The sequence below is a fragment of the Fusarium mangiferae genome (assembly GCF_900044065.1).
Source record: "Fusarium mangiferae strain MRC7560 genome assembly, contig: FMAN_scaffold005, whole genome shotgun sequence".
NCBI classification, from domain to species: domain Eukaryota; kingdom Fungi; phylum Ascomycota; class Sordariomycetes; order Hypocreales; family Nectriaceae; genus Fusarium; species Fusarium mangiferae.
Genome location: NW_024573925.1, coordinates 1261518 through 1281932, shown reverse-complemented (window position 1 = coordinate 1281932; position 20415 = coordinate 1261518). Strand labels below are relative to the sequence as shown.

The window sequence follows — 20415 nt, the reverse complement described above, 5'->3', positions numbered from 1 at the left end:
CGTGAATTTTTTGGTTGTTCCACATGCTCCTCTGTTGTGCGCAATCTCCATACATCCCGCTTGGTATGTGTATCTAACCACAGAGCATGTTGTGAATCACGATTCAATTCAATTTCAAAAGCCTATGGACCAGCCTGCTGTGAGTTTAGTGTTGTTGAACGACGATCAGCATTCGTTTTGGAGCCTTGAACTCGAAACCAGATCCAATTGGATTCGTTCTATCATGGCACACAAGCAGGATCCAACCCCGATCTCTTTGATACTCGTCAAACAACCGAAACTCAAGCCATCCACTGCCAAATTTGTCTTCATACATGGTATTTCAGGTGGGACAACCGAAGAGTTGCAGCATACTCGATTGTATGCGCAAGAGTTGCTTTACGCTCGCTTCCTCACGTGCAGAGGTTAAACGAGACGGTACTCCGTACATGGTCAGGGCGATATAAGCTTAAAAGGGTTTTGTTGTTGAACCTTCTTTAACCGCAAGACAAACCCGAGTCAAGCTAACTTTGCCACCTCGCATTGGTACAGAGCCTCCCACTTGATGTTTGGGGAAGCACAATTGTGTAATTCGGCTAGAGGCTTACTTCTGGCGACGAGACACTAACAGTGGATTGGGTGCTGAGGTATCACCACCTTAATGCTGTGGTTCCGGCGGCTCATAACACGAGACTACCGGTGACAACTGGTCCTCTAGTTGACAACTCACCGGGCTGGGCGCATAAACCCAGTAAACAATTTGCTGGCCATTGAGATGATATCGATTGTTGTCGTCCCAGGTTTCAGATGGCGGGGACAGAGAAAGGAGCCGGCGTTGTGATGGCTGGAATCCAGCAATGAGTGTAGCTAATTTGAGTTAAGCGTCCTCATCACTCTCTGAAAAAAAGCTGAGGAACTACAGCATGTACAAGCGGTTCGTGTATGTATATAATATTAAGTCTGTTCGCATCAATAATTCAGCCACGGTTGTAATTATTGAACCTGTCGTTCATTTGTTTCGGTGTCATCCCTCATCGTGAGTTGATAACCCCTAGCTCAACTCTATCGTCGGGCTCGATCTCAGAGCGAAAGTCCCTTGTTTCTAACTAACTTAAGAGCTAGGATCTTTCAGCTAATATCTTAGTTCTAGAGCCACTTTGGAAGCGCCAGATCTTAAATGAACTACAGAAGGAGGTAGGTAGATGGCGCACCTCCTTCCTGAGGTGTTCAGCTTGGCTTGGCTTGATGCTTCTAGTCTTTGGTAGGCAACTGCTACCTAGTTACTCTTCTGAGCTGGACCTCTTTCCATCTTACACACAAAGAGAACCTCAAACTCCATCTGAATTGTTACATACCTACCTTATACTGAACTCCATCCTCTTAAAACATTGATATCTCGACTTGTCGACAACATCGCACCATGCCAATCGAATCGCGATTTTCGGTGTCGGTTCCTAATTGCTCGATTCAACAATGGATATTTGGCTCGCCTTCGGGGCCATTACCGGATCAGAAGGCTTTCATCGATGCCGATAACCCTGAGCAACGTTATTTCACCTACAACCAAGCTCGATTGTTTGCGAAGCGTATCGCCGTCGGTCTTATCAACCATGGTCTTAAGCCGGGCGATCGTGTTCTCCTCTTCGCCAGTAACAGCTTATTCTTCCCGACTATTGTGATGGGCATTTGGATGGCTGGGGGCATATTTACAGGAGCTAACCCTGGATATGTCACTCGAGAGTTGGCCCATCAACTTCAAGATAGCGAGGCGTCCTTCGTCGTTGCCGCGGAGAGTGGTATGGAAGTGGCATTAGCTGCTGCCTCACAGGTTGGTATGAAAGCTTCGCAAGTCTTTTTGTTGGATTCGACATGGCCAGACTCACCTGTTGAGACACAACCTGGAGAAGGCAGTCGACACTGGACAGAACTCATTGCATCCAGGCCAGAGGGCGAGAGATTCGAGTGGACTGAGCCAAATGATTCTAATGACTCTGTCTGCTCTCTCAACTACAGCTCAGGCACTGTAAGTCATTCTTTCAACTTTTTCTTGACCCTAGCCAACTGCCGCGAAGCTAATAACATTAGACTGGAATACCGAAAGGTGTCGAGATCTCACATTACAATCATGTTGCGAATAGCTGCGGTGTGACTCTTTTCCATAAACTCCATCCCGACTACGAAGCTCGCCGTCAACGTGCTGCTGCCTTGTGTTTCCTCCCCATGTATCACGCCTTTAGTCAAGGCTACTTCATCACCAGCTTCCCTTGCGAGCGCGTTCCCGTATATATCATGCCTTCTTTTGATTTTCCTAAGATGCTCGCACATATTCAGAATTTCCGCATCACGAAGCTTCTGGCCGTTCCCCCTATTCTTGTCCTTATGTCGAAACACCCACTTGCACGCCGTGCCGACCTGAGTAGCATCGACATGATTGCATCCGGTGCTGCCCCATTAGCGAAGGATACACAACGCGAGATAGCCGGGATGATACCTGGGGGCGAGTCAGTAGTACGACAAGGTTGGGGGATGACTGAAGCAACCTGCACCGCGTTGTCGTGGGACCCTAACAAAGCTCCCAGCTCTGCGGCTGGTGAGCTGACCCCAGATTCCAAGGCCAGGTTGATCCATATCGAAACTGGAGAGGAAATTACGACTGCAAATACCCCAGGAGAACTCTGGATCACGGGTCCTACGGTGATGCGTGGCTACTGGAGAAACCCAAGTGCAACCCAAGGCGCATTTGTTACTGACGCTGAGGGCACTCGGTGGCTCCGTACCGGGGACGTTGCATATGTGGAGGAATACGAAAAGGGGTCTCTCTTTCATATCGTGGATCGTGTCAAGGAGTTGATCAAGGTTAAAGGCATGCAAGTTGCTCCAGCTGAACTCGAGTCTCTCCTACTTGAACGAGAAGATGTTGCAGACGCTGCAGTTATTGGGGTCACGGTCAACGGTGAAGAGCTCCCACGAGCCTATGTCGTCAAATCAACAAACGCAAAAGACACATCTGAACAAGACATCGCGGATTGGCTGGCTAGTCGTGTTGTCAAATACAAACAACTTAAGGGGGGAGTGGTCTTCGTCGACACTATCCCCAAAGTTCCTGTAAGTCTATCATCCTTCTCAGTAAGAGGCGCTGCAAGTTCGAGGCTTACATATTGTCACTCCAAGTCGGGCAAGATCTTGCGCAAGGCTCTTCGTGAGCGAGCAAAACGCGAAGTTAGCAACGGCCTTGAGGTGCGCGCCAAGCTGTAGGTCAGTGGCGGCGACGGGCGCGCAAGCTAATCAATATATTGCATCACTTCGCAAATCATAGACTTCTTTGCGTACGACATGGTCTGTGAAGTACGGTCAAGTCGATAAAGAAGGTATATCACGTTGGTGAGAAAAAGAATTCTTCTTGCTAGGACCAGACTGGGCAGAGTTTACTTGTATCAATACGTTTGCATAAAATTCTTAGTGTAAGGGAGGCTGTCCCAACAAGCAACAGTAGCCTCTCTCATGGCTTTTCAAAAGCATAACTGTATTTTCCATTGATTGTTACACACAGGCCTCATCGTGGCCCTTGCCATGAGACATATTTCAGTTTCCATCGCCAATCATCATCATGACTTCGTCCAAGAGTGTCGAGGGTAGCTTCATATCTCGAGCCCTATCAACTCGCCCTCCATCAATTCGATATTGGGCTGGCAGCTTCACGCCATCGGCGATCCCCAATATCTCCTGGGCAACCGCTATTCCACATCTCGCTGCCACTGGCATACCATGCCCCGTATAAGCAACACTAAGCCAGAGGCCACCATCTCCACCGCCCAGAGAAGCGGGTAGTTGACCAACCCACGGATAGCCGTCTTTCGAATAGCCCATGATGCCAGTCCACTCATAAGTAGCTTGAAGAGAAGTGCCCTCAGATTCTTCTGGTGCCCTTAGCCTGACGGCCTCATGAAGTGAGGCACGCAATCGCTGAGCTATAATTGGGTCGATCGAATCGTCCCGCGATAGTCCAACTTGGCCATCGGATGAGCCTAGTCTCTCACCGCCAGTGATAAGTTCACCCGAAGGTCTCTGGACGAGATAGTCGTCTCCTCCATCTGGTGTCCACCACACGTGGCTATGCTCCAGTGGTGAGCTGCCTTCTGAAGGGGTGAGAGCAGCAACTTGACCACGCACGGGAACTATGTACCCAGATAGCTTTGGAATAAGGTGTGAGGTATAAGCGTTTGTTGCTAGGATGACTTTCCTGGCTGCTATCTGGCCACGAGGAGTGTGGAGAACCCACGAGCCCCCAATCCGCTGAATGTGCTCCACGGGCGTCTTTGTTTGGAGATTGAAGACGCTTGAGTCGTTCGCTTCAAGGAGACTCTCGAGAACCCAGCTAACAAGCTTGTACGGCCATAGCTTAGCAGCGTTGGGCTGGTATATGGCAGCAGATGCCCCTGAAACTCGCAGCTTCTTCAGTTGCTCCTGATCGGTTATGACCTTGATGTCGTCCGCAAGCTCAGGGTTGGTTTTCTTAAGACGGTCTAGATGCCGGGTCACAATGTCGAGGATTTCTTGTGAAGGAACACGGTGCACACCTCCGACTGTCTCCCAGTCACAAGGGATACTGTGCTCCGATACAAGGTCCTTTAGGAAATTAAAAGTATCAAGTTCAAATTGAGCAACTGGAGCTTTGGAGGCGTAAATAAGGGGCTGGCAATGACCACCATTCTAATGACAATCAGAAAGCCCGTACAAAAGAATTTCAGTAGACTTGACTCACTCTTCCTGTAGCCCCCCAACACGCCTCTCTTGCCTCGAGAAGCACCACATTCTTACAGCCCCCCTTGACAAGCTCTCTCGCGGCAAATGCCCCCGTGATACCACTGCCTACGACCACAACATCGGCTGTGGAAGGGAGCTCAGCTGTGGTGCGATGCCCGAGGAGCCTCTCAGAGGGTTTGTGATGCCAGTACGATTTTGTGCTCTCAGTGCTAGGCAATTCAGCCTGTCCTGGTAGTAGCGTGGGGATTGTCATTGTTTAGCTGAAGTGTTTTTTAGTGTATACGTGGGTGCTGATGTGAGACCAGGTATAAGTTTGAGGTAAGTTGCGGAGATGTAAGTTCAAAGTCTGGTGGGTTATGTATCGAATTTGAATCCGTCTTAGTAAACCCCCGCCTTGAACGGCAGTTATCGGAGGGCATTGGCATAACATTAGATGTATTACGTCGTGCATAGGAGCTATAGATAGACCGATATGATAAAGGCCTGCAGTATCATAGGCTTCCTGATATCACGCATACACAGCCAAAGCGAAGTGTTGATTATGAATTGATCGTATCATGTTCATGCCATTTCGTCGTCAGAATCATCAGCAGCTATCAGATCAAGCTCCCCATCCAGTGACCTTTCAATCCATCCTATTCTGCCCTGCTTTGGCAGTGGGCCTCTAAAGTATCCTTCCACCATGCTTGCTTGTATGCTTGCTCAAAGAGCCATTACTATAATTTACAATATTCCAGCGTCTCATGTAGCAAATCCTGCACTTCCAATGACTCGATACAATCATTTCTCAAAGACAACCGTCTCTTTTTGGCTCCTCCATATGCTGTGTCCTGTGCTGTTGCCCCTCTCTGCTGAATCCCGCAGAGGTTTGCCGGAACTTTTGATTATTACTCCCACCCAATATGCGCTGTAACCACAGCATGTCTAATGCTTTCCGGGGTATTTGGTACACGCAGTCTCGCTGTTGAGACGCAAAATATTCAAGCCATCTTCCTGAGAGGGGCACATTCTTCAAACCGTGCTCTCGCTCCCTGTGGCGTACAAAGAAAAGTTGACAAAGGAAATAAAGGTCGGTCCGGGGAACAGTCGTGGCATGCCTAGTAGCGACAGCCTCCGAATCGAAGGTTGAATAAAGAACTCAACAAAACGCCATGGGAATAAAGTTCCCGTTAATGGCTTCCATTCCTCGTGGTATTCGTATCGTGTCGTAGTAGCAAATAATGTAGATATCGTCAGAGCACATAATTCCTCCTGGTCGTGAGTGCTATGTTCCTAGTTCGAGCCAGGGTCTCCAACATCAGTTCAGCGTGTTTCTCCCCATAAAAAATCGCAAAAAGCTCCTTCTCAGTAGACCTCCAGTGCTATCCAGAGTGAAATGCAACCCGGTAATTCCCTCTAGACGTCAGTCATCTCTGTGTCACTGTCACCGCCCTCTGCGATGGAAATAGGGATCAACTCCTCGTCGGGTCCCCAGTTTCCTTCATAAACAGTTGCCGGTGCGGCGCGGTGATGGCCAACCCACTGCAGGCCCTCAAGTTCCAAAACCTGATGTACCGTTGGTCGCTCACTGGGCTCTTGAGCTGTCATCCATCGTACAATCAAATCGAGAGAACTGTTGTGGGTGGCATTAACCATAAACTCGGGAGGCTGCAGTAGTTCCGATCGCTTGGATGGGCCAAACAAGTTGCTTGGGTCGTGCGTCTTGCCACTTGTGAAATCATCGCTATGCATTATCTCGGTAGGGTTACCAGTGGCATCTCGCTGGACCTCAATAGAGGGATTCCAGGTAAGACTTGGCACTTCAGAAAGATCTCCAGAGCGGAGGGCGATCCACGTAGGTCCATTGTCAGGCAGGACAACGTTGGCGGCTGTCTCAAGGATAATGAGGCCCAGAGAGAAGACGTCGGCGGACTGGCAGGATTTACCCTTGAGCATCTCCGGGGCCATGTACTCACGATCGCCCTCGACGTCCACGCCTTCGGCAGACGAACAGGATTGGGCTAGACCGAAATCACCAATCTTGAGAACACCTTCGAACGTAACAAGGATATTGGCCGGCTTGAGATCCAGATGCATGAAACCTGAGTCATGGATATCCTTCAGGCCCTATAGAAAATGTGAGTACGTATAGAGGAGCACAGTGGTTTACAACTTACCAAGCACAGGTCCTGGAGGATCTTGAAGATGCGAAAGTCGTCTAGTCGTCCACCTCGTCCAACAGTACCCAGGAACTTGTCGAGGGTACCCTCTTCGCAGTACTCTGTTTGAATATAGAGATGGTTATTGTAGTCCCAATGATCGAAGTACTGGACCACATGTTCAGAGTAGCTGAGAGTCCTCAAAATCTCGGCCTCTCGGACCTTTGTATCCCGATCCTTCGGTCCCTGGAACGCATGCTTGCTCTTCTTTACAGCATAGACTCTGCCCTTGGTGGGGCTTGTTGTCGGGGTTGTACTGAGGTTGCCAAATGTCATTTGATGGTCCGCCTGAGTGACACGATAGACAACAGAAAATTCACCCTTTCCAATCTGCTCCACTTTGTCGAATCGGGAGGATAGGCTTGCGTCAATGTCAATGTTACTAGTACGGGCGTTCACGGGAGTAACAAGGAGGCTGGTAGATGATCGCAAGTCCCGTCCTGCTGTTGGGGTAACGGGAGGTGGCATGCTATCTGAGAAGGCATCGCCAATCTGAGAAATAGACAATCGGCTGGTGTCGAGAGGCAGCAAACTCTCACGTGGCGTTTGCGGTGTTCGTCGTCCATCAAGGGGGCTGGCTGATTCACAGAGTTTCGATTTAGTAAATGTCTCATGAGGAGAACTGAGGGTATGACTCAAAGAAACTGTGCTTAGTGGAGAAGGAGAGTGTAATCCTCGTCGAGCCCTGGATCGGCCAAACGAAGATAGAGGCAGATGCGAAGATGGGGAATACAGACGTCCAGCATCGGTAGGCCGACTTGAATTATCGACTGTTCCGGCTGGTCCGTCCGTTGTTGGGACTTCCGACTTACAAGTTGCTTCTCGAGGGATAGAGGTGCCGAGGACCGGAGTAGTAGAGTGTAATGTTCGGTTGGCAGTTGGGCTATGGTTATCATGGGGACTCTCGAATGAGTACTCGCTGACCTTGCTAAGGCTGGGAGTTAAACTGTTCTTGGTTGGAGTAGGGGGAGCATCGCCTTCCATGGGTGTCGAAAAGTCAATCGTTTCACCAAAGAGCTTGTGTTCGTCACCATCCAGGCTAAGGACACTACCGCGACGTGCACTCCTAGAAGCACTGCCACGTTGGAATATTGACATGCCCTTTCCTGGCCTACCAAAACTGGCTGTGCTGTTACCAAATGGGGTGGAAGGGAGACCGCCAAAAGAATTCCGGTTGTTACCCCTCTTCTTCATGGCACTCCCAGCCGGTGGAGGGAAAGTAGCGAAGGGGTTAGAGTGCTTCTTGCATGGTGTATCAGGAGGAGCCATCTTCTTGTCGGCATCCTCTTCGGGATTTCGGTTGACCTTGGAAATAAGCCCAGTAGAGTTGAAAGCGCCCACCCACAGCTGGGAGTTGCTGGGTGTCGCCATGGCCTTGGACATGTCATTTGGGCGATTGGGTCGTGTCGCATTGAGAGGGAGGGATCGTGAGAAAAGGTGAGGTCTGGGTCGATCTGGCATCCGGGCCACAGGAGCATAAATAGGTGCTTCCTCGGTTAAGCTGTTTCCTGAAGACGACGTCGTCAGTGTCTTCGATAGAGGATGTGGTTGGTGGGCCTTGTCGCCAAAGAAAGTAGTGGGTGGTGGTTTCGAGGTCGGCGTTGTAGAAACAAAGGGACTCTCTTGAGGCACAGGAGGAGGAACGAATTGGTCCAGAGAAAGGCGAGGTCGACTTCGGACAGGAGAATATTCGGAGCTCATCTGAGCCAGCTGTCGTTCACCAGATCGTCTTCCCCAAGATCCTCGCTCCCCATATCTTTGTTGTAGAGTTGACTTACGTAGGGACGATGACCTCTTAGGAACATTCGTCGTCGCAGGTGTTGGTGAGGGGACGGGATCGCGGAATGGTGATCCGCTAGTACCCGCAATCTCATACTCGGTAGATGAGTCTTCATGTATGTAGAAGCTCTGTGAAGATGTCGTGTTGGCACCAAAGATATTTTGGTCCTCGTTCTGGCCCAGCCCCGATATTCCATGCAAGCTCCGTCGCTTAGCCACCGGGCTTCCCTGGCTCGGTTGGTCCAGATTCATGGTTGCGTCGCTGCGCTTTAATGACCCGTTGTTTGGGACCATCTGGCCATCATTGTTGGAATCAAGAGACTTGAGAAATGAGGTCGGCGAAGATCCAGCGACGTCGAGAGTGAGGCTGCGTCGCTTGACGGGACTGACAGAGATGGGGCTTGTAGCTCCCAGGGCGTTATTCTCTTGCCCTGATGCATCAATAACTGAAGCCAAAGGTACCGCAGGTAGTGAGTTGCCGCTATCGGGAGCCATGTTGAGCGCCCTCTTGAGAGGGCTTTTGGGAGATGCGCGTGCTCGTGTCAACGGTCGTGAGGGCGATGTCTTACCGGCCTTGGCGGAACGCAACGAGAGCCTAACGCTGGGGCGGAAAGGTGTAAAGGCGGTTGAATGCGGGGCACCGTTGATATGAGGAGGTGCTGAGCGGGTGTGGGACGGTAGAAGTTGTTGGTTCTGCGGTGTTGCGCCAAATCGACGACAAGGTGATTGAGGTGAGGTTTGGTGGGGGCTTTCGGGGCTCAGCGAATTTTGGGAGTTGGAACGCGTCAAGAACTTGGAAGGTGATCGTGAAATAGAGCGTCGGAGAGTGCGAACTGCCGATGTGACGTCGATGTGGTGTGCGTGGGTTGGTGATGGTAGGGCGAGTGTGCCACCGCTGCTGTTCGAGAAGGACATTGTGAGGTTGCGAAGTGCTGCGCGCTGCCGTGATGCGCGAGCAGATGGCGCAGTAAGGCTGATGGGTATAAACAGTTGAACAACTAGGCCTTGTCGATATTTGCTGCTAGTGCGAGATACAGTGACCGGTGAAGAATGCAGTAGGTGAAGTATAGGTTGCGGACGTTGGTGAGCCGAATGTGCAAGCCTTTAATGGTGTTGCGTGAAATGGTCAAGTCGAAGATGTGAGAAGCAGCTCGACGCGATACCCAACAAATCGCAAAAAGCTATGCCAGTCTCACTCGGATGTCGAAGGTCATATCATGACTCGACAACTGAGAGTAAATCAGACGCTAAAGTGAGGGAGGCAGAAGGCAGAAGAGCGTTGAGTATAGGCTTCCGTTTAAGTGCCCGAAAGGTGATGTCGTCGACAAGGCAGCCAGATAGATACCTTAGATAAGAGTGGGTCGACGTGAGTTCGCGTTGATTGAGTAAATACGAGTGATTGTCGACACGTAGAGAAGAAAAAAAAGTGAGGTTGAGTAGAGGAGGGAAGTTGAAACTGCTAAGCAGTTGTAGGAGTAGTTGTGCTGCAGGTGGTGGTGTCGTGTTTCGTACAAGCAAGATGGACGTCCAGGTTGGAGTTGGGGGTGGGCGGGTTGAAGAGACGGGAAAACAAGAGAGTTTGGTTGGGTAGGTAGGTGAACTAGGCAGTTAGTTTGGGTGTGGCAGTTGGACCATGGCGCTCGTGAACGGGCATGGGCTACTGATCCTGACACAAACTAACCAAGTTGTGTTTGTGTGTAAAGAAGAGGCTAATGAAAAGCAAATTGTCCCTGCAGTTGTCGTCCGGTCTTGTCTCTTCTTTTACTTTGCTCTTGCTCATCGAGTCTTTGTTATTGTGGTTTGTTTGAATCCACAAGCAGTAGAGTTCAGAGCAATAATACTATCCTGCCCCGTCGTGTACAATACCCCTCGTGTGGCTGCGTTGAAACCCAAGAACCCTTCCTCAGGGCAGAACGTGGATACTCCAACTGGGGTCTGGTGACTCAGAATATCAGGTCGAAAGGACAACGACTGGTAGTGGTAAGTCAGGCTGGTATGCACTCGTCTGGGCTTTCTTGGTGTCTGTGTTGGAAAGTTGGTGCAGACCACAGTTGGCTTTCAAGTAAAAAAAGACCCAGAGGGTGTGACAAAATACTAGTGAGAGATAGGACAGGAGGGGATGAGAGTGGAAGGGATGGCGCGCAAAAAGAGGATGGACAAGACAGCCTGGAAGTGGTTGGAAGAGAGGTCCCGCCATAGACGGATGGGGATAGGGAGCGTGGGAGCCCAGGGATGGCGCGTGTTGGCGCTGTAGGCTAACGATTTGGTGCACGCCCCGTGCTGTAAAAATGGTAGGCTCAGGGTGAGTTAGTGGGGGGTTTTCAGTTGTCTACAAGCCTCCCGTCTTCAACCAATATTCAATATATCAATTGATGAGGAACGGACAATCACTAGAGCAGTCAATATCATAACAGGGAAACAACGCGCGTACTTTGCATCAGGGAGGCAAATTCAGTTTTGTGTATCCCGTCCTCGTCTTCTACCATACAAAAATCTCTTCGTCATATTAAAAAGGCTGGACAACAACAAGCTGGGGTAGAGGCGCGCGACAAAGTGACGCATTTGTTTACACGTTTGCCTAAAGGGGGATAGTGTCACACGAAAAGACGCGTTTCTCCAAACAAAAGCCAGGGGTGCAACAACATGCAGACATCAACTCACTAACACACCCTCCAGGCTGGCCCTGTTAGCGAGTGGCTTCCTTCAAGGATGGCGCCGGGAGCTGGTCCCCGTAACTCAACCCGCTCATGGCCCGTCCATGTTCCATCTCAAGCCTCTGAGCTAGCTATCGATTCTGACTCTCTACAGGTAGAGTAGCACTGATCTCTCTGTCTCATCGATCATGGCACGTTCATCGGAACAATCACATTCCTTCGTGGCTGCGTGGCTTCGTCATATCCGAAGATTCTCTCTCCATGTCTTGATGCTTCCCCCTCGTCACCCGTAGGTAGGACAACCGACTTGTTGAATAGCGACGATCGTTGATCTTCAGGGAATTACGTTTGCCTGTGACTGAATGTTTCTGTGAACTTGTTGAGCCTCGATGCTTGTTGTGCTGGGACTCTTGTAAGTGATGACCACGATATATCCACGGGTAGAGAGTCTGGAGTGGTTCCTGAAGCCAACCTCTAACTTCAGAGTGACCAGCACCTCTTCTCCGTCCGAGAGAAAGAAAGAGGGATTACAAATACAGTACCTAAGAATTACCCACCTGTAGGAGTTTCTGACTTTTTCTTGCTCACATCTTCCAGGTCGAAATGGCATCTATCAACACCAAAGTTCATGTGGACATCTTTTTCAAGAGACTGACATGTAAGTCGGACATCCAAAGCCCTGGTTCGTCGATACCCCACTGGGCGCCTCTCAGCGCCAGTGCTCAGGGGTATTCCCGTCCTTCAGACGCTTCTCAAGCCATCGCAAGCCACCTCACCCCTGAGACCTCCCCTCAGGCCCAGGAACTTCTCTGTTCTTTCCAGCCAGGGGAGATCCCATGGCACTGGCAGTTGGCATGGGATGGCGCCCGTTAGACTGAAGATCGCCTCTAACATGGCATGGAATTCTGGTGGAATGGCATGAGGTCTGATCTCCATGGAGCAAAAAAAAGATGAGCGCTTCTGCTGGTCAGTCTCGAGGTCACAGTCGTTGTAGGACAGCATCTACTTAGACGCTGGAGTAACTGCCCCAAGATAGATCGGAGGTCGCAGCTCGGGTACTTGCACTGGCACTCGCAGGTTGCAGCGAGTCCAAAGCAAGATACGATTGGGATGGGGGATGGGGGCCGTGTCTAGAGCCCACCCGTTCGCTGGCTCCCGTCCCCTTCAGACCATTCAGCGTCATGATCGTCGCCGTCACTTGCTGGTGGGCATGCTTTATCCTGGGTCCCATCACTTGCCTCGTACAGGACTGGGCTACCTCGAACAAGTGAGTGAGGTGTGTTGTACACGCTGTACAACAGAGACAACGTCAGCCCTGGCTAGTCGATGGGTACAGTACAGCTTAGTTTTCATTGCCCAGCGAGTTTCTCGTATCAGCCACTTCCAATGGATGAGTCTTCTCTCCTTCTTATAGCCGCTCAGTGGCCCTCTGGTTCAGGCCCTCTCTGCCTCCACCAGCAGAATCAGTAGCAGTCATGACATGGCCATACCAGGACAAGCCAGCTCGTCGCATCGGGCACAGGCTCCTCGAGGCTAACATCAGCATCAGTGTCAACCATGTCCTGACCTACATCCCGATAGGCCGGCCCCTCTCATGACGCGCAGGAAATCTTCCCGTTCTGATCAAAACAAACAAACGATTTGCTTCCCCTATCCTCTTGTGCACTCCCCCACTAGCTGACGGTGGTAATTTGAGCTTTAATTGTGCTCTTTATGCCAACCAGCCCATGTCATCTCGCTTCTTATGAGTGAGTCCGGGGTGGCCCCCGCTATATGCGAGAGGGCACTGCGCTAACAGTTCAATTGTGTGCGCTCGTTAGTTGTTGGGCCTGCGTGTGGACGAGAAGAAGCACAAAAGCCCTGCTCATAAGCCTGGGGCCTAGGCCAGAGGGACCACAAAGCGCATCAAATCGAAAAGCTACGCATCGAACTTTTGAGATTTGAAGCCCCTAGCATGTCGTCCATCTGATCAGCTGCCAATCAAGACCATCAATCGGCATTGCCTCTACCGTTGCTACTCCGTGCTTCTTGATCGGAGGTTTTAGATCAACTCACATATCGACTTACGCGGAGCATCATCGTCACTTGCACTAACATAATGAAAGGTCCTTCATTGTTCACATCCTACTCCGTACAGATCAGCTCAACTCGATTCACTCACATGCATCCCCCGCGCTCGCATATTCTACACTAGACAGGGGATGCAACTGGCTGTGCACAACATATCAGTGCCAACTTTGTTGACCGCCTGACTTGGTTGCATATTTTATGGGACATCGCTGCAGCTAGCACGCCGTTGAAGCACACCGCACAAGTCTGCGGCTCTGTGAAATGAACCCCTATGCAGTTCATATTATAAGGGCCGTGTAAGTGGCCTCTGGCGGCAGCGGTCTACAACATTCAGCGCAGCTTCGCTAACTTTGACATGCTCCTGAGCCCCTATTCGCAAACTATTTCCTGCAGATGGTAGTCGTTGTCCTGTTGTTGCGATGCAAATGCACGATATGTTCAGGCGTGATGAAACAAAGTAAGAGTTTGTTACAGCCGACAAATTCGAGAACATGGACCAACTTTAGTTAGCTTGTAGTCGAAATTAAGCGCTCAGATAAAGGATGCAGACATTGAATTTATTCATGTGCGTTAAAATGCTGGTCTTGCATAAGAGACCGTCGAGAACAGAACCAACTTGAACCCAAGCGCACCGTTATCCGAAACGGAAGACAGACAAACGCCATGACGCAAAGTGGCTTCATTCTCATCTTCCCATAACTGCGGCCAAGTGGGCTATGACTACCCTGTAGTGTTCTAGAGTTCGGCGTCATTGGGGCTCGGTATCCTGCTGGCCTCAATAACGGGCCACGCTGGCAATGCAAAACGCACCTCGACGGGCCGTCTGCTTGCCTGCTTCTGCCTGTGAGGTTTCGGTGCAGCGATGCAATGCTTCAAGTGGACTCGGGGCAGGGCGGATACTGCATGAGAGAGCGTTGCATATACTATTTGATTGGACAATTGAACAACACATTCGCAAGGGAGTCAGCGAGGGGTACAGTAACTTTGCATGTCAACTCCAGCCTTTGACCAAAGTCTCATATGCACCTCCTCGCTAGGGAGGATCGAGATGAGCGAACTTTGCATGCCAACTGGTGTGGGTGATCCTGAGCATGTAGTCTTCTGGCATCAAATCTTGGTGAAGCAATTCCAGTATCGTGTTCTGCTTCAATTCAAAAAGCCACATTCTAGGCAAAATCCAGCGTCTCTCTCAAGATTCCCCACAAAGGCATAGCAAGGGATTCTAGTGAGACGGCCGAGATACCGAAAATCTAATAAAGTTCCATCTTCTCGAGATGAATCAGACCATTAGGCGGCTAGATCTGAGTCAGTATCAAACTCTCAAAAAGCACTAGTGAATGGCAGAATTTCGTCCAGATCTGGACTCGAAGGGAGGGTTCATGTACTCACTGGTATGAACTGTCTCAGCTTCACGCCGGCCTCCCTAAACACCCGGGCTGTGTCGTTGTCCATGCTGTATGTGTGAGCGTAGACAACCTCGCTAATGCCCACCTGGCAGATTTTGATACTGCATGTGAGGCAGGGACACGTGTCGCAGTATAGGACAGAGCCCTCGCGTATTCTTTCTCGTCCCGCTTCCAAAAGCGCGTTCTCTTCGGCATGGATACACAGGCAAGTCGATAAGCCCACTCCGGAGCTGTTGCCATCATTGCACCTAGGACAGCCTCCCTCAGTGCAATTCTGTAGTCCCCTTGGAGTCCCGTTATAACCGGTGCTAATGACCCTGCGTTCTTTGCCAACAAGCACGCATCCGACTCTACGCTTCATACAGTTGGAGCGTTGTGCAGCAAGGGATGCCAATTCCATAAAGTAAGTGTCCCAGCAAGGGCGAAGGCGATCAGGATTTGGGATGTCCAGCTTGCCCAGGGTAGCATAGAGGTGCGCTAGAGAGGATGATGTGTTGAGAAGTCTCACAACAGCGCGCGAGATAAGGGGCGAGAGGCCTTTCTCTGCGTCGTATAGGTGGATATCGCTCTCTCTGACAAAGTCTTCTAGACTCATGTCAGGCTCTCCCGCATGCCTATGCCTCGCGCGGTCCTGGAACCGTCGCCAGCGGACCGTCAATGGCGCATCGACGGAGAGCAATAGGAAGAAAGGTCGACGAAGAAAGACGTCTAGAACTGCCTCCGTGGGAATGTCAGTAGTGACAAAGCGGCTGCGCCAGCGTTTCGTCACAAAGTCAAGAAGTTCCTCAGCTGTGGAAAACACGTGTTGCGGACCATCCCGGAGAGTCAGCGTGGTTTCAGAAGAAGACTGGTAGCCATTCTTGGTGGTGAGCGCTGTTGAGGTCAGAGCGCCTTTGAAAGCTGTCGAGTCAGTAGACCGTGATGGAGGCTCTGCATCGTGTTCCTCGGGTGAAGCGGATTCGGCTCCAAGCGAGGTATTGGACGGTCTTGGCTGGGATTGTGGCTGGAGATGGAGGAGTTTGAATCCATGATGCTCAACGAGATATTGGGCCACTGTCCTTTTGCCGGAGCAAATACCTGATCTATGTGAGTTTGTGACTTGACTTGGGAGGCTTGCGATATGTTCTTACTACCGCAGACGCCGATGAGCATGCTGTGGATCGATGCTGGTTTTTGTTCTGGAGTCTGGAGAGGTAAGGTAAGGTCAGGATCAGGCTTTGGATGATGTATCGTGCCTCACGTTGAGATTTTCCGTAGGGTCATTTAACGCGTACAGGCGACTATTCTAAGCGCGTCGCAGAGTGTGGGGGTGCACTGTTCGCATCTGTGACCGTTGTTGTTCTAGAATGTCTACGGAACCCGTTGAGAAGTGTCGCAAACTCAACTTTGAAAGCGGCCGACAAGTTGACAAGTATGTTTCTCCATCTTACGAGTTATCACGGGCATCTCGATCTAGTTAGACATTTCATATATATAGATGCTGTGAGTTATGATCAAAGCGTACATTCCAACAGTCCCGAGAAAGCTTGAACCCTTGGATGTTTCAGACACAAATCTCTCGTTAATGAGATGGCGTCTTCACGAAGAGGGTCACATTCTTTAAGTGAATGGTGGAGATAAATCTGAACGGGTGTATTCTTGATAACTTCCGATATACCGAGTCTGCGGTTGTGAAGAACGTGTTTCTCCTGTAGCTGAGGTGATGGTAAATGAGTCTGAAGGGTCATTGTTTATGATGGATGGAAATAATGGGGTTTGCAATATCGATCTCCTTTTCTTGGTAAAGTTTGAAGCTGTATTACTGACGATGATAGCTCACTGCTTTTGATCATCAACTTCATATCATGAATCTTCAACGGGATGACATTCATAGCGTCGATTTGAGGTATGGATGTGACAACGCTTTAAATAGACAGAACCATGACTCTATTATGACGATATAGTCAGAAAACCAAAGTAGAAAACAGCAATACTGCCATGTCCCTTTTGATTTTACATGCGCTTCCGGACTTACACGCACGATTGCCGCATTGCAGCTACCGACACCTCGGACTTCCACTTACCCTATAACGACTTGTATCCTCTCATGGACGTCTACGATAAGACCTGGTCCGATAGGAGGCTGCGTGACGCCGCACAGTACCCCGCGGTGGGGCTGGAGGGAGACAAGAAAACTTTAGACATTAATCCTAAGTGATAAAAAAGCTGGACTAAAGGCTTCCTAAGTCTACACTGAAGTTGCCTAAGTATTTTCATCATTTTGAGTAGAGGTCCTAAGTTTTTTTGCTCACTGACGCCTGCCTACGACCTAAGTTGGAGCTCCACTCATGGTCACCAGTGATGGTCATCTTATCCGTTCAGGTGAACCTCCCATGAGATCACTGATGAATACATTACACACAACAATCTTATATAGGTAGGTATTCAGCTATAACAGATCACGAACCCTCGAGGAGACACTTGGCCGTCAAAAAGAAGTTCACCTTGCTCGACCACCTACAGTAGCGACGAGGAAAACAACAAACTCTTTGTTGAACAGGGCAGGCCCAACAGATCGAACCCAAACCAATCTCACAAGAGCTTCCCCGGCTGTAAATAACCATAGCATCCAATACCTTAAAACAGTGATAATCCTATGAACGGCCGGCATCAACTTTCATAAGATTTACCTGCCTCAGGGACGCAGTTGCTGCCTTAACCAAGAAGTATAAATACCTACCTAGGTACCCAAGGTATCAGCAGCTGGGACTAGATAACCTTCCTCCTTCAACCCCAAAGCCTGCCTCACCAGCGTCACACAAACTTGGCATATTCACCATCACGATGGCGGCACCGCTGCAATTTGCCCCTTTCGGATCAGAGATCGAGCTGTCGTTCTATTCGGCGCTCTTTGCTTCGAAGCTTGAGCATGACAAGCTCGACGACTCAGCGCGGAGCATTCTTGGTCTTTACGAACCCCGTTTGGAAGAACCAGAATCCAGCTGTCGCATGCAGATATTAGGAAATGCTCTTACGAGTAGCAGGTAAGTCCACTGTTTGATTTATGCACAGTCTCTGACCATGGCAGAACTAATGCGCCCAGTCCGCCTCTTGGGACAATGAGGGCCGAGGGAATCATTAGGAACGTCAATACACTCGAGGATTTCAAGAACACAGACAAGTCTGCTATGCTCAGGACTGCTGGCCGACAGGTATTTACAGGCCCACCGAGACTGGAGCACCGCTGACAACTCTAGATCTGGGATGCGATCAACGATGGTAGTATCTACTCTGTTCCATCCCTGCTCTCGTCATTCATCATACTTTCATACGCGGACCTGAAAAAGTACAAGTTTACGTACTGGTTCGCTTTCCCTGCTCTGCACTCTGATCCTTCGTGGAAGCGATCCGGTCCAGCCGAACGTCTCAACTCCAAGGAGAGCACGGCACTTGTTGACAGGGTAGGAACTTGGAGGTACAGTGTCGACTCTCGCGAGCATGGCTTCTTTCTGGTCAAGAAGGTACACGGTGAAGATCTGGATACAGATGATCCGGATTCTTCGCAGGGACTTCCTTTTCGATGGGAGGTTGCCTCACTAAGAGAATTTGAGAATGGTTTCTTCGACCAGGTGGCTGAGGGGGACCGTTACGTTGCGTTTGTTGACCCTTCGACGTACCCAGAAAGCCCTGGATGGCCTCTGAGAAATCTTCTGGTCCTTATCCGACAAAGATTTCACCTGACAAAGACCAAAATAATCTGCTACAGAGACATCCAGGCAAAGAGACACGAAGCTCGCAGCGTCATTCTTCCAATCGAGATGGATCCAGTCGAGAACCTAGAGACCACTGAAATGCCCAAGGTTACTGGCTGGGCACGGTCGAGTAATGGCAGACTCCAGGCACAGCAAGTCAACCTAGGAGAATATATGGATCCTGTACGACAGGCTGAAGGCTCTGTCGACCTAAACCTGAAGCTCATGAAATGGAGGATCGCACCTGAACTCGATTTAGATGCGATTAAGAACACGAAGTGCCTGCTACTTGGCGCTGGTACGTTGGGAAGTTATGTCTCAAGAAACCTTATGGGTTGGGGTGTCCGGAAGATAACGTTTGTGGATTACGGGCGAGTGTCATTTTCCAACCCTGTCCGACAGCCACTGTTCAACTTCCAAGACTGCCTCGAAGGAGGAAAACCCAAAGCACCTCGAGCTGCTGAAGCGTTGAAAGAGATTTTCCCAGGCATAGATAGTGAAGGACACACACTATTTGTTCCTATGCTCGGTCACCCTTACATGAATGAGTCGAAGACAAGGGAGGAATACGAAAAGCTGGAGAAGCTTATCGACGAACACGATGCCATTTTCCTCCTCATGGATTCAAGAGAGTCTCGATGGCTGCCAACGGTCATGGGAAAGGCCAAAGGAAAGATTGTCATGAACGCTGCCTTGGGTTTCGATTCGTATGTTGTTATGCGACATGGTTCTGAAAGCCATGCCGAAGGGCAGCCACCGCTTGGTTGCTATTTCTGCAACGACGTCGTGGCACCCGCTGATGTCAGTTTCCATTTCCACTTTCTAAACCGTATCTAACATTCTTTTAGTCCCAAAAGGACCAGACCCTGGATCAACAATGTACTGTCACTCGACCGGGTGTTGCAGCTATTGCGTCTGCCCTTCTTGTGGAACTTCTATCAAGCTTGTTACAACATCCCCTAGGCAAAGATGCACCAGCACCACAGCCAACTCCTGGAGTTCCAGAACGAGACCCACCTGACCATCCTCTGGGTTTGATTCCGCATCAAATAAGGGGTTATGTATCGACATTTCAGAACATTGTCATCCGCGGTCAGTCTTACGACTGTTGCAGCGCATGCAGCCCCAAGATTCTTGATGCCTATCGCAGTGACGGATGGGGCTTTGTGAAGAAAGCGTTGCAGGAGAAGGACTATGTGGCAGAGCTATCGGGCCTGGCCGAAGTCCAGCGAAAAGCAGAGGAGATGGCTGGCCAAGTTGATTGGGATGAAGACGACGACCTTGTCGAAGATGGTGACGGAGAGCTGATTTAGAGTATACTGGCCTAAAGGCGTCCTAAGCCTATACTAAATTTTCCCAAGTTTACTTAAATTTACCTAAGTTTGCTAAATAAATTTATCTAAATTTACCTCAATTTACCTTAATTTCCTCAATCTATAATAAATTTGCCCAAGTTTACCTAAGTATTTTTTATTTTAGGATGATAGATTTAAAGAATATGCGTCGAAGCGGTCATGTTGTAAATCTGCTGAGGGACATTCGGAGTATAACTCGGCGTATTTGGGGGGCTCATGAGATATTGCCAGGGAGTCGTTTCATTGCAAGATAGAGTTCTCAAGGATAGCGATCGCTAAAGTACCCCATATCGTTGATGCATCATGCATCGGATGATTTGTGTAAGTGATGTAATGTCATCTGAACATCAAGCAGGGTGCCTGAGATAAACTGCGAATATTGGAGACAATGGGCAGTGATCACAAAAGAAAGAAGCTCCGAATTTATAACGTATGGAATTATATAGTTCTAGAAAATAATCGTATGTAGTCGTAGATGG

At 49.8% G+C, this 20415-nt stretch overlaps 5 protein-coding genes across 5 annotated transcripts; 2 read left to right on the top strand and 3 right to left on the bottom strand.

Moving 5' to 3' along the window:
- Positions 1 to 1399: 1399 nt before the first annotated feature.
- Positions 1400 to 3234, top strand: FMAN_07372 (uncharacterized protein; the record flags this gene model as incomplete). Its single annotated transcript, XM_041830985.1, has 3 exons — positions 1400 to 2002; positions 2065 to 3084; positions 3151 to 3234. The coding sequence occupies 3 exons, from the start codon at positions 1400 to 1402 to the stop codon at positions 3232 to 3234; spliced, it is 1707 nt and encodes a 568-aa protein (XP_041681594.1).
- Positions 3235 to 3561: 327 nt separating this feature from the next.
- FMAN_07371 (uncharacterized protein) lies at positions 3562 to 4996 on the bottom strand (the record flags this gene model as incomplete). Its single annotated transcript, XM_041830984.1, has 2 exons — positions 3562 to 4689; positions 4742 to 4996. The coding sequence occupies 2 exons, from the start codon at positions 4994 to 4996 to the stop codon at positions 3562 to 3564; spliced, it is 1383 nt and encodes a 460-aa protein (XP_041681593.1).
- A 1142-nt stretch (positions 4997 to 6138) lies between these two features.
- FMAN_07370 (uncharacterized protein) lies at positions 6139 to 9635 on the bottom strand (the record flags this gene model as incomplete). The annotated part of the gene is made up of 4 exons (XM_041830983.1): positions 6139 to 6849; positions 6900 to 7519; positions 7754 to 8449; positions 8720 to 9635. 4 exons carry the CDS (start codon positions 9633 to 9635, stop codon positions 6139 to 6141), a joined length of 2943 nt encoding a protein of 980 aa, XP_041681592.1.
- A 5059-nt stretch (positions 9636 to 14694) lies between these two features.
- On the bottom strand, positions 14695 to 16002 carry FMAN_07369 (putative dCMP deaminase; the record flags this gene model as incomplete). The annotated part of the gene is made up of 3 exons (XM_041830982.1): positions 14695 to 14739; positions 14834 to 15927; positions 15981 to 16002. The coding sequence occupies 3 exons, from the start codon at positions 16000 to 16002 to the stop codon at positions 14695 to 14697; spliced, it is 1161 nt and encodes a 386-aa protein (XP_041681591.1).
- A 1671-nt stretch (positions 16003 to 17673) lies between these two features.
- FMAN_07368 (uncharacterized protein) lies at positions 17674 to 19894 on the top strand (the record flags this gene model as incomplete). Its single annotated transcript, XM_041830981.1, has 4 exons — positions 17674 to 17873; positions 17918 to 18041; positions 18087 to 19382; positions 19430 to 19894. The coding sequence occupies 4 exons, from the start codon at positions 17674 to 17676 to the stop codon at positions 19892 to 19894; spliced, it is 2085 nt and encodes a 694-aa protein (XP_041681590.1).
- Positions 19895 to 20415: the final 521 nt, after the last annotated feature.